This window comes from Notolepis coatsorum, assembly GCF_963971535.1.
Source record: "Notolepis coatsorum genome assembly, chromosome: 10".
In the NCBI taxonomy this organism is placed as follows: domain Eukaryota; kingdom Metazoa; phylum Chordata; class Actinopteri; order Aulopiformes; family Paralepididae; genus Notolepis; species Notolepis coatsorum.
In genome coordinates, this window is record NC_140174.1 from 89,607,396 (window position 1) to 89,620,440 (window position 13,045).

Here is a 13,045-nt window from a genome sequence, read left to right on the forward strand (position 1 = left end):
TCATCTCTTTCTGCAGCTTTCTCCAGAACGTGATTTATAGCCCCAAATGCATTATATTGATGATGAAATACAGTTTGATAGCAATCAGCGCGATATAAAAAATTCCAACTGGAAGTACTTCTGGAAGTTACTACACGTCATCTGATGTTGACCGGATGGGCGAGGGGGCGTTTATAATTCCGTGGGCAGCGTTATACCATTCATCTAATGTGGGACATATGTTCATCAGATCAGTTAGTATCGAACACGGAAATATTACACGCTAAAACTCACCCCAGTCTCCACGGGCCATTGGGCGATCAGCGTGGGGTAGACAGTTTTCCATTATGGGATGTAAAAATACCCGGTCCATTTCCAGGTTGTATAATGGTATATACGTCCAAATCATGTTGTTTATCGAGTTATTGGCAACGGATCGCTATGTATTGTGTCAAGATGGAGTCGCGGGAGCTATAGAGAGTGGCCGGAAGTAATATGGGTGATCAGCACTTCAGCCACATCACTTCCTGTTTGGCGCTTCTGCCGATCGGCCACCAGATGGCGCTCTTGAACCGCTAGAGGATTGAGAGGAGCTCTGAACTGTGTGTGAAGGCTGCGGATGGAAAATATGATTCCGATCACAGATTTTTGAAATATTGATATCAAAGACGAGTTACGGCGTCTTCGGCAACTTGAGCATGGCGGGGAAGGATGCCTAAACTCGTCCTTTGGCAACTAAAGTGTTAAGGGGATGCAGACCAGAGAAAGACTTTCGTCTTGTTTACATCAGGGTCCCCCATTTTCAATTCATCATAACATATATGACATACATGACATACAGATAGACAGTACTGCTACATCTATACATTTATGACATATCAGATTTGCAAATACAGTACTGTTTGTGATACAAAAGTGTCCAGAAAAAGAGTGTATATACATTTGACGTAGAAACTGTACATTGGATGACGTAGAAACTGTACATTGGAGAAATCTTAGCTCTTCAATTAGCCCAGCAATGACGGTTATATCAGCGGGAGCGTCGTCCTTCTTGGATTCATTTCTCAGTTGTCTCGTCGCCATTGTGGTTCTTGCAGCCAAAATAAATAGGTAGAAACATAAAGGAGATATACAAAAAGGTTTAACCGAGTTGAAAATATAAAAAGAGGCTTTTAGGACTAAATATAAAAATACGGGAGTCACATCGTGGCCATGAGCGACTACCCCATCCTTGACCCGGAACCGGAACCGAGCAAAAGTATAGTTACTGGCTGTACAATACTGCTGTAGGCCTATAATACTGCTGTTCATATCCAGTATACACATATTTACATTAAACATAATATTCACCATTCCTTAATTACCATCATACCACCCACCACAATCACATAGACGGGAGCATGTCTATGTTCCCCGGGTCCTATGTTCCCTGGGTCCTATGTTCTCCGCTTGATTGATTGATTGAAAATTTTAGACCACCACCCCTGATTCCAAACTCTAACCTTAACCAACTTCGAAAGAGGGCCTAAGCTTAACCAGTTCGAAACAAGGCGGACATTAATAATTAATAAAATAATAAAAATTCATAAAATGTTCAATCAATTAATCAATCAAGCGGGGAACATAGGACCCGGGGAACATAGGACCCGGGGAACATAGGGATGATCCCACATAGACTGTAGTGTATAGCATATAGCAAAAGTATACTGTTACCTTATATTTATGTATATAAGTAAGGCAATTGAAATATAACAGAACTTGCGGCATCATATTGTTAATTTTGTTGTCAAAATCTGCAGTACGGCTCAATACACACAATTGTTGGGGTGATGCAGACCAGAGAAAGACTTGTACTGTACTGTACCCATTCTGCAATCTGTTAATTAAAGTTTAAATAAACGCATTCATTCAAGATATCTGGCCTCGCGCGGATCTCACAGCTCTGCCCGCACAGTGCAATACTCCAATTCAGCCATTGGGTGGGTGGCGCTGCTGAGCGGTCCCCAGACCGCCGGACCTGAGAGCACCGCTGGCTCTGCGGCGTTATTTTTTTCGTAGCCGCATTTTGCTGAGACGCTCTCTGATTGGCCACTGAAATGTGCGCCCAATCGCGTCTAACAGCCTGCAAACTACCTAACGCCTAGTTTATCACTGGTTAAGCTTAGGCACTCTTTCGAAGTTGGTTACGGTTAGAGTTTGGAATCAGGGCTGGTGTTCTATCGCCCTGCTCTAAGACAAACTCTAACCTTAACCAACTTCGAAAGAGTGCCTAAGCTTAACCGGTGTAGAAACAGGCGTCACACGATTGGGCGCACATGTCACATGAAGTGGCCAATCAGAGAGCGTCTCCGCAAAATACGTCTATAAAAAAAAATAACGCAGCTCTGCAGTTGCATACTATTGTGGAAAGGACACATTGATTGATTGATTGATTGATAACTTTATTAACAGATTGCAGAATGGGTACAATACAGTACGGCTCATTGCGTAACTATAGGAACCAGGGGACACTATTAGCCTAGATGAGGCCTGTATAATACACCTATGATTTGGATTGTCTAGGACAGGACGCGTGTATGCTTTTACCAATGTATTTGTGTTTCCGGGTTCCCGTTTTGCGCTCTGATTGGCCACTGACCTACACGCGTACGCCCCCCTCGCTATCGCCTTTGGGGCGTGAGATATGAAGACAGATTTGCCTGGGTATAGGAAGAGTGAGTCTGCGACAACAACCCAATAATAAACACTCGAAACAGCTATTACCAGACAATTACAACAGCAGTGGTGCCTGCTTCAAATGTCAAGTATTATAGGCTATAAGCCTGTGTAGATCTATTCGGAATAATAAACATATACACGCTCTAGCAAAACATGACACAATGTGATCCTATCTCCGATAGAGCGGCTGGTCGCAGAGACGCGAGTTGAACAAACACATCGGGAGGAGAATGAATGAATGAATGAAAACTTTATTTAACAGATTGCAGAATGGGTACAATACATCAAATCTGTCACCAAGTCTGCCTTCTACCACCTCAGGAACATCTCCCGTCTCCGACCCTCACTCTCAGACTCTGTGGCGGAGACCCTGATCCACTCATTTGTCACCTCCCGGTTGGACTATTGTAATGGAGTCCTGTTCGGGGTACCCAGCAAAGCCCTGGACAGGCTCCAGTATGTCCAGAACTCAGCTGCCAGGGTTCTCACTCACACCAAGCCCTGGCAGCACATCACCCCCACCCTCATCCATCTCCACTGGCTTCCAGTCAGGTTCCGCATCACCTTCAAACTCCTGCTCCTCACCTACAAATCCCTCCATGCCCTCGCCCCCCGGTACCTGTCTGATCTCCTCCACCAGTACACTCCATCCCGGAACCTACGATCCTCTGATCTAGGTCTCCTCTCCATCCCTCGCACCAGGTTACGGACTTTTGGGGACAGAGCCTTCAGCGTGGCGTCCCCTACCCTCTGGAACTCTCTCCCCCCCGAAATCCGCAACGCCCCAACCCTGGACACCTTCAAATCCGCTCTAAAAACACACCTCTTCACCAAGGCTTTCCCCATCAGTTAGTTTTAGATTAAATTAGGTCCATTATCCCCTACTTTCCCTCATCCCCTCTTCCCCCTCCCCCCCTACTTTCCTTGCCCTATTTTTTGTCCTGATTGTAAAGCGACCTTGGGTTCTATGAAAGGCGCTATATAAATTTGATTTATTATTATTATTATTATTATTATTAATACAGTACGGCTCAATACACACAATTGTTAAGGGGATGCAGACCAGAGAAAGGCTTTTGTCTTGTTTACATCAGGTTCATTCATTCTCCTCCCGATGTGTTCGTTCAACTCGCGTCTCTGCGACCAGCCGCTCTATCGGAGAGACGCAGAGGTACAGTAAGGTACGCTAGGTTACATGTTTGATTGATTAACTACATTACCTGCTGTGCGCTGTAGGCCAAAGCAGAGGTACAGTGTGATTAACTACATTACCTGCTGTGCGCTGTAGGCCAAAGCAGGCGTACAGTAAGATACAGTAGGTTACATGTTTGATTGATTAACTACATTACCTGCTGTGCGCTGTAGGCCAAAGCAGGCGTACAGTAAGATACAGTAGGTTACATGTTTGATTGATTAACTACATTACCTGCTGTGCGCTGTAGGCCAAAGCAGGCGTACAGTACAGTAAGATACAGTAGGTTACATGTTTGATTGATTAACTACATTACCTGCTGTGCGCTGTAGGCCAAAGTAGAGGTACAGTGTGATTAACTACATTACCTGCTGGCAGAGGTACAGTAAGGTACAGTAGGTTACATGTTTGATTGATTAACTACATTACCTGCTGTGCGCTGTAGGCCAAAGCAGAGGTACAGTAAGGTAAAGTAGGTTACATGTTTCATTGATTAACTACGCTACCTGCTGTGCTGTAGGCCAAAGCAGAGGTACAGTAAGCGCACAGGTACAGTAGGTTACATGTTTGATTGATTAACGCCATTACCTGCTGTGCTGTAGGCCAAAGCAGAGGTACAGTAAGCGCACAGGTACAGTAGGTTACATGTTTGATTGATTAACGCCATTACCTGCTGTGCTGTAGGCCAAAGCAGAGGTACAGTAAGCGCACAGGTACAGTAGGTTACATGTTTGATTGATTAACGCCATTACCTGCTGTGCTGTAGGCCAAAGCAGAGGTACAGTAAGCGCACATGTACAGTAAGGTACAGTAGGTTACATGATTGATTGATTAACTACATTACAACAAACCTATTCCCTTCTTATTGTCACACATTCAGATGATGACGACTGTGATCTCGAGGAGGGCGATCTCAGATATGGCACATGATATGGTGCGACTCAGTCGGGACCCCCTCTTCACTGCTGGACTCAAGGCCATGTCAAAACAGTATCTGCTGCTGAAGAGAAACCCTTCCGCAATGTTGTCAGCCTTCCACACATTCGGCAAGTCCGGGAGCCTGTCGACGAGGAGGGCTGCCATATTACGGCGAGCTGCGAGGCGTCAAGGCCCGATCATTGGCTGCCAGCCAACTGCAGTGGCACGCAGGAAGTTGCCAGCCGGCTCGCGGAGGCGAGTTCAAGCTGGGCAACCTGCAAAGCAACGTGCGAAGCAACACAACCTGAGCGCGTCGGTGGCTTTGAACATTAGTGGGGCAAAAAAGCATTGAAGCTCATAGTTTTACATTTTTCTTTTTTCTTTTGAACAAATGTTTTTTATTTTCTCTTTTTTTACATGAAACAACAGACCTGATAGGGATATATATGCTGAATGGCCCGGTTGAAATTCCAACCAGAGAAATCACCAATCAGGGCAGCAGGTCCAGACCCTGAATCCCAAAATAATTAGCGTATAGACGGAGCCGCAGCTAGTCATTCAGGGTCAGAATCCAGGTGATTTTCCAGGACGAGTCCAGCTGCACTCATGTTAATCTTTGCACACATCTTTTTCTGTTAGCAACCTTACCTTTGTAGCTTTCCAAAGAGCCACCTGGTGTGATCCTAGCTGTTACGAAGGATCAGATTAAACCGAATATATATATTTATTACTTGATATATATTGTATAATATTTGTATATCGTCTGATATCCTTTGTATATTCTTTGTACATATACACGGAATATCCCTTTACCTAGTACAGACCATAATATTTCGTTCTCTTATTGGACAGCGGTCCCTTAGGCGCCACTGCCATACCCCCAAGGTCTAGTTCAAAGTCACCGCCAAAGACATGCCTGAACATGACCGGCTCTGCGCAAGAATACGAGACAGGAATAAGGCTGGTACTAGTTTGTTCACCTAACGTATAAATACGGCGCAGGTGAATACAGAAGTAGAGTTACCCAATAAGTGAAGCCTCACACCACGATACAACGTGCTGTGAAGTAGGGCCCGTTTTGGCCCCAAAATAGAGCCTTGAGACCGCGTGCGAATTGATAGCTGAAGTATCAGTTTAACGCTGTACCGTCGAGTTCGACCTATTCTATTATTTCAGTAATAGTCTATTTATGTATAGTGTATCGTGCGGCTACCGTTCTACAGTGACCAGCATTACCAACGCTTCCTCGTACCAGCTAGTGTGCTTATCCAGGCTGGGCGGCTTAACCTGGTGCCGTCATCCGAGGAGCCCTAGACGAGGACCGTGTGGATATGTACACTGGATAACCTATCCGACGACTACATAGCCCTTTTCGGCTGGATTATATTTGCTTTGGTCCTGTAGCTGATGGAGCGGAGAATCGTCTACACCCACAATTGTGTGGGATTTACCCTGTGAGGAGCAACGTCGAGCCCGCCTCTAGGACGCCTGAGGCTGGCTAGCTTTCTTCCATGCGGAGCTGCATACCGGAGAATAGCTGTTATTCGTCTGCGGATCAAGAGATTATTGCACCGTCTCCTGTACCTGGAGTCTCCTTATTCTTCGTTGACCCAGACTTTCGTTACCGACAAATCCTCCCCCCTGCTGGCCTACAACCGGAGGGACCCTACTAGTATCTCCCGCTGCCCTACTAGTGTACCATAGATATAATTCCTAAGATACAGGTGGTATTCATTATCTCCTGCGTAATATTCTAATGGACTTACGCTCTTGACTTACTCACGCACATTCTTCGCCTTACAAGCGCGACTCTAAGTAAAGTAATGTAATCTACTATTATTGCTGCTAATAAATATTATTCTAACCAAGATTTGTGTGGAACTGTGTCATTGTGGAGGTGTTCATCTCATATACCTGTGTACTGTATGGCCAGTAGTAATGTACATAAGACAGTAGTGGTTTAATGATACCATACTTATTTAATACAGTCAGGGAATTGTACCCCTCAGTTACACTAGCCCTTTCAGAAGCTCTGTAATCCAGTTTGGAAGAGCAGTGTCCTTGTTCGCGTGTGTTCATTGTTCATTATTGTTCTGTGTTTAACAATATCTGAGATATTACATTTATACATTCATATATATGACATAACTGTAGCATATAGATTGATAGGCCAAGTTGTCCCGATTTTTTTTTTATATCACTTAATTTTGCAATACAGGGTTGAGGTTAGACACCCACCCACACCCACTCTCCACACTTTAGATCACCCAAACACACTTTATATTTATTGGTAAAGGATTTGCACTACAACTCGTACACCTTACTGTAAATTGTACCTCATCCCATTTCTGCTTTGCACTATATAGCATTGTATATTAGTATATTGCATAGTATATTGTATGGTAACTCAGTTACTTCTAGTCTGCATCGAACATTGTACATATGTCTATACTGAACACTGGGACCTCTATTTTTACATGCTACTTTATTTCATATCATACTTATCTTGTCTAGCACAGTCTCTGGAGCGTAACAGTAGGAAGCATTATGTATAAAAGTATTCTGTACTTCTGTATGACAACTATTAAAGAAACTTGAAACTTGCATGAACCTTCAAGTTCCCTGGTGCAAAATATAACATTTTGGCAGCCCATGAAACAAGACAAACAATACAGTAACAGTAAGCCAAATTGATTGTTCATTATTGTTCTGTGTTTAACAATATCCAAGATATTACATTTATACATTCATATATATGACATAACTGTAGCATATAGATTGATAGGCCAAGTTGTCCTGAAAAAAATATTGTATATCACTTAATTTTGCAATACAGGGTTGAGGTTAGACACAGCCTCCACTGATGTACAGTGACGAGTGAATCTGGTAGTTGGTTTATGACGTTAAAAACGCGAAATAACATATAACGTTACAGCGTACAGTTTCTAGTTAATCAGTCAGGCGTCAGCCTCCACACTGATGTACAGTGACTGACGTTAAAAACGCGAAATAACTAGGGGTGGGAATCACCAGTTTCATCATGATACGATACGATATCGATTCTTTGGACAACGATACGATATTTGCCGATATCACAAAGTCTCTCACGATACAATACGATACGATTAGATTCAGGTGCCTGCGATCGATATGAGATGATATCATATGCCCATTTAACACAATCAGTAACATTTAGATCAACAAAAAAAAGGTAATGAAAATATCATTTGACATTTGTATTTTTGAGCTCTTCCAGACATTTAAAGGAAAATCAATCTATTGTTTTTAATACAAATAGACCTCCTGTTCACTGTAAAGTGCCACGTTTTTATATATTGAGCTTTAAACTTTAAGCTACATTTTTTGGAACTCAAAACTCACAACCTCCCTCTCCCAAACCGTTCCTACAACAATTTGTTGATGTTGCATGATCATGTATAGGCCTACATTTATTATGTATTATATTGTTTATGTTTAAATAACATTTAAACATCAAACTCCTCTGACCTCATCTGGTCTTTCCAAAGACGCGCACACACACACACACACAGAAAGGGAGAATGCTATGCTGTAACATCTACACACACGGAGGGAGCTACTGCTGTTGTTCTTGGGCGGATATGAGACTCGCCACAGGATTTTCAAAATAAGAGTATCGATATGAATCGATCTTATTACATCGCATCGATCCGATTCGATTGTTGATAATTACATCGATGTATCGATCTGGATCGATGTATCGTCCCACCCCTAGAAATAACATATAACGTTACAGCGTACAGTTTCTAGTTAATCAGTCCCACTCAGGGCAGTATGGGGTAGAACACATAGTAGCATACTACAAGAACCTAGGCGTCCACAAAGACGATTTCAAACTGGAAATGGTAACTACAGATGAGGTACTCAATAAACTGAGCGCCCTCCAACCGAACAAGGCCACTGGCCATGACAACATCCCCTCCAAATTCCTCAGAGACTCAGCAGCCGCCATCACCCCAGTCATCACACACATAATAAACCTCTCCATAAAACAGGGACACGTCCCCAAGGACTTCAAAATAGCGAGAGTAAGACCCCTGCACAAAAAGGGCAGCAAATTAGACCCAGGCAACTACCGCCCTGTTTCTATCCTTACATCCATCTCGAAAGTCATGGAAAAAATAGTATACGAACAGGTCGAAAAGTACCTTACGGATAAAAATCTAATCTACGAATTCCAATCTGGCTTCAGAACATCCCACTCCACTGACACATGCCTTCTCTATTTGAACGACCACGACCACATCAAGCAAGAGGTGGACGCGGGCAAATACTGCGGCATGGTCATGCTAGACCTACAAAAGGCCTTCGACACTGTCAATCACACCATTCTGATTGACAAGCTAAAAGCAATTGGTTTTGATAGTTTATCAGTGAGCTGGATACAATCCTACCTGGAGGGGAGAGAACAGATGGTGGAGGTAAACGGTACCCTATCCCCCCCCCTCACAGTGAACTGTGGTGTTCCACAAGGAAGCATACTAGGACCACTACTGTTCCTAATTTATGCAAATGACATGTCGTCAGCTTGTGACTGCAACTTGTTCCTGTTTGCGGACGACTCAGCCCTGCTGGTCTCTGACAAGAACAAGTTACAGGTTGAAAAAACCCTCAGCTCGGAACTAGGCAAAATCTGCATATGGCTCGCCGACAACAAACTATCATTACACTTAACATGGGCAAAACAGAGTCCATTCTCTTCGGTTCAAATAACAAACTCAGCAAAACAGACGGCTTCTCAGTTACAGTCAGTGGGTGACAATATTGTCACAAGGAAAGATGAAATTACCTACCTGGGTTCCATCCTAGAGGCTAATCTTTCCTGTGACAAAATGGCATCCAATGTAATAAAAAAAGTCAATCAACAAACTCGATTCTTGTACCGGATCTCCTCCCTGGTAAACAAGAATACCCTGAAGACTCTGGCAGGAGCACTCATTCAAGGGTACTACGACTATGCTTGCACCTCATGGTACCAAAGCACCTCAAAGGCACTAAAAACCAAATTACAAACATCTCAAAACAAACTAGTCAGACTACTGCTTGACCTGACTCCTAGAACCCACCTCACCCCTGCACACTTTGCCAACCTAGGATGGCTTAGAGTAGACAACAGAGTACAGCAACTTGCAATGGGCCTGGTCTACAAGATACACTACACGACCAAGGTACCCATGTACATGTCAAAATACTTCCCAAAGGTCAGTGAATACCACGATCACAACACCAGAGGGAGCTCCACAAATCATGAAAAACCCAGATTCGGCTCAAACAAGGGACTAAACACATTTCGCAATTATGCCACAACAATGTGGAACGCCCTACCCAAAGCTGTAAAGGAATGTAAATCACTACCCACCTTCAAAAACACTCTCAAAGAACACCTACGGGAGACTGCAATTCAAAACTGACCCCTACAAATGTCCTAACCCAGTTGTACAATAAAGACCAAGCATGGCTTTGTCAGTATTCCAATGTACAGCCCCACCCAACCCCACCCCACCTACCCAACCTCCTCCAATGTACAGTTTCCATGTCAAATGTATGTCAGTATTCCAATGTACAGTGTCCCAACCCCCCCCCCCACCTCCAATGTACAGCCCCACCCCACCTCCCCAACCTCCCCCAATGCACAGTTTCTATGTCAAATGTATATACTCTTCTTCTGGATTTTTTTAGTATCACAAACAGTACTGTATTTGAAAATCTGGTATGTCATAAATGTATAGATGTAGCAGTACTGTCTATCTGTATGTCATGTGTGTCATATGATGAATTGAAAATGGGGGACCCTGATGGAAACAAGACGAAAGTCTTTCTCAGGTCTGCATCCTCTTAACAATTGTATGTATTGAGCTGTACTGTACTGTACCCATTCTGCAATCTGTTAATAAACTTTTCAATCAATCGGGCGGCTAGGTGGTGTAGTGGGCAAGGCACTCGCCACCAGTGTGGAGACGCTAGGATTCGCGTGTTCGAATCCAGCTCTCCACATTGTTTTCAGTTTAGCTGGTCGTCCGCAGTAATACACATTGGCCGTATTACGGGGAGGGAAAACTGAAGGGTGGGGATCGAACGTTGTGAACAAGCGACTCCTACAAGTCGGTTGGTGCGCCTGCGCAGTAGAATCAGGAAGTGTCGGGGGCAGCGTGAGCCTCCCACGCGTTACTCCTCGACACTGAGAGATCGAGCTGCGCAGGTGAAAAGATGCGACTGCTGTTACCTCAAGTACCGGAGGGGACTTGTGCTATGTATGACTTAGTCCACATTGCAGCCGGCTTGTGGGAGGCAAGAAACAGCGTTCGTGACAGGGGAGGGTTGAATTGGATGATACGAAATTGGGATGGGAGAAAATATAGAAAATGGGAGAAAAAGTGGATCAAAAAAAAAACTTTTCAATCAATCAATCAAGTCAGGCGTCAGCCTCCACACTGATGTACAGTGACTGACGTTAAAAATCTAGTTAATCAGTCAGGCGTCAGCCTCCACTGATGTACCTGAAGCGTGACGCGAAATAACATTATACATTATATAACGTTACAATGTACAGTTTCTAGTTAATCAGTCAGCAGCCTCCACAGTTTTTGAATTGATTGATTGATTGAAAAGTTTATTAACAGATTGCAGAATGGGTACATTAGCCAGTGACGCGTGAATCGCGTAGGTGTTTTGATAAATGCGTTGTGTATTCGCGTGATTCGATTCGGACAAAGATTATAAATGTCATGTATGTTGTGTATGTCATAAATGTCTATATGAATTGAAAATGGGGGACCCTGATGGAAACAAGACAAACGTCTTTCTCAGGTCTGCATCCCCTTAACAATTGTATGTATTGAGCCGTACTGTATTGTACCCATTCTGCAATCTGTTAAATAAAGTTTTCATTCATTCATTCATACAGCTCCGCATTTCATTTCCGGCACCAGCCGCTCGCAGGGGGCGGGCTAGCGGCCAATCAGAGAAAAGCTGAACACAAGTTGGTTGCCTTTAATGTTCACGCGGACAGGACAGGGCAACATTTCACTAAAACATATTCTACAGTATCAAATCAAACATGTGCTTGTATAATAATAATAATAATAATAATAATAATAATACTATAATAATAATTACCTATCATCATCCCTCATGGTGCAGATTTGCAGAAACAGAGTCGTTTTGGCCTGCGGTCACAGGATTGACATTCATGACATGTTGTCTGTAGTTGTCAGTCATCATCTAGAAACATTGTTATCCATTAATTAAAGATGTGTTAAATTATAGTTTGGTTTCATAATCTCACTAAAGGTGATCCTAAATCCTACTCGAGTCGTAACGGATTAGTTCCCTTTTTGTAAAGAGATTAACTCTAATCGTGTAATCTTATAATAGAATAGAGACCCAATACGAGAGGGGTGTATCCTGTTGGGACAGACGCGAAGTTCTTTTTAAGTTCTGTATACTCTTCGGGTCACAAACCTTTTGGTGTTTGATTTCTTTCTCGTGTCGGTCGTTTCGCTCCTGTTGTAACCTGTCCAAGTCGCGCCGAAGCTCCTCGGTCTCCGAGTTCGCGGAGCTGCGACTGACAAACACTTCCAAAACCTCCAGAATCCGCACCACTTTCGGCATCAAGCGCAACAGCGCCTCGCAACCATGTTGATCAATAATCCGCTCAAACTCCTGGCCGACATCCGCAGCAATATCATAAACATCCATTACGGTCAACTCGGCTGTGTTTTTGTCCAGGGCAGATCCACACTTTTCCATGTCTGTCTTCTGCAATGCCAGTATACATGCGCATCGTTTTACCATCCAAAGGTTTGCATCATTTATTGTAGAAATATTAGTTTCATCAAGCCAGTTAGGCGCATTGTTGTATTTATAGAAGTACTCGTCTCTCTGTTTATGCTGGTTGACAGTCTGAAGAACTTTGTAACAAGTCCTGATCCCGTGCGCTCCTCTCCTGCTGTTACAAGTTATACAAAGTTTTAACTGAAAGTATACTAGTGCGCATGTGCGCATGTGTTCTGTAACGGGATAGGTTATGATGGTGGGGTTTTGTGTTGCCAGGGCACCCCCATAGTCTTTTTGTATGTATATAGGAATATCATTTTATTTAATAATAAAAAATTAAAAACAGACCTACACCCATTCCCATTATGTATATGTTATAAGTACAAAACTTAAAATAGTGCTACAAGATAAGGGGTCAAATGT

The 13,045-nt window shown here is 43.4% G+C and overlaps 1 protein-coding gene across 3 annotated transcripts in view; it reads right to left on the bottom strand.

The window, feature by feature from the left end:
• Positions 1-12,791, bottom strand: part of LOC311235959 (RILP-like protein 1) — a 54,195-nt gene extending 41,404 nt beyond the window's left edge. For all 3 annotated transcript variants that reach the window (XM_084323503.1, XM_084323502.1, XM_084323501.1), the window contains exon 1: positions 12,308-12,791. In XM_084323503.1, coding sequence (XP_084179629.1) covers positions 12,308-12,640 — 333 coding nt within the window. In that variant the 5' untranslated portion in view covers positions 12,641-12,791. The remainder of the gene's footprint in view (positions 1-12,307) is intronic.
• Positions 12,792-13,045: the final 254 nt, after the last annotated feature.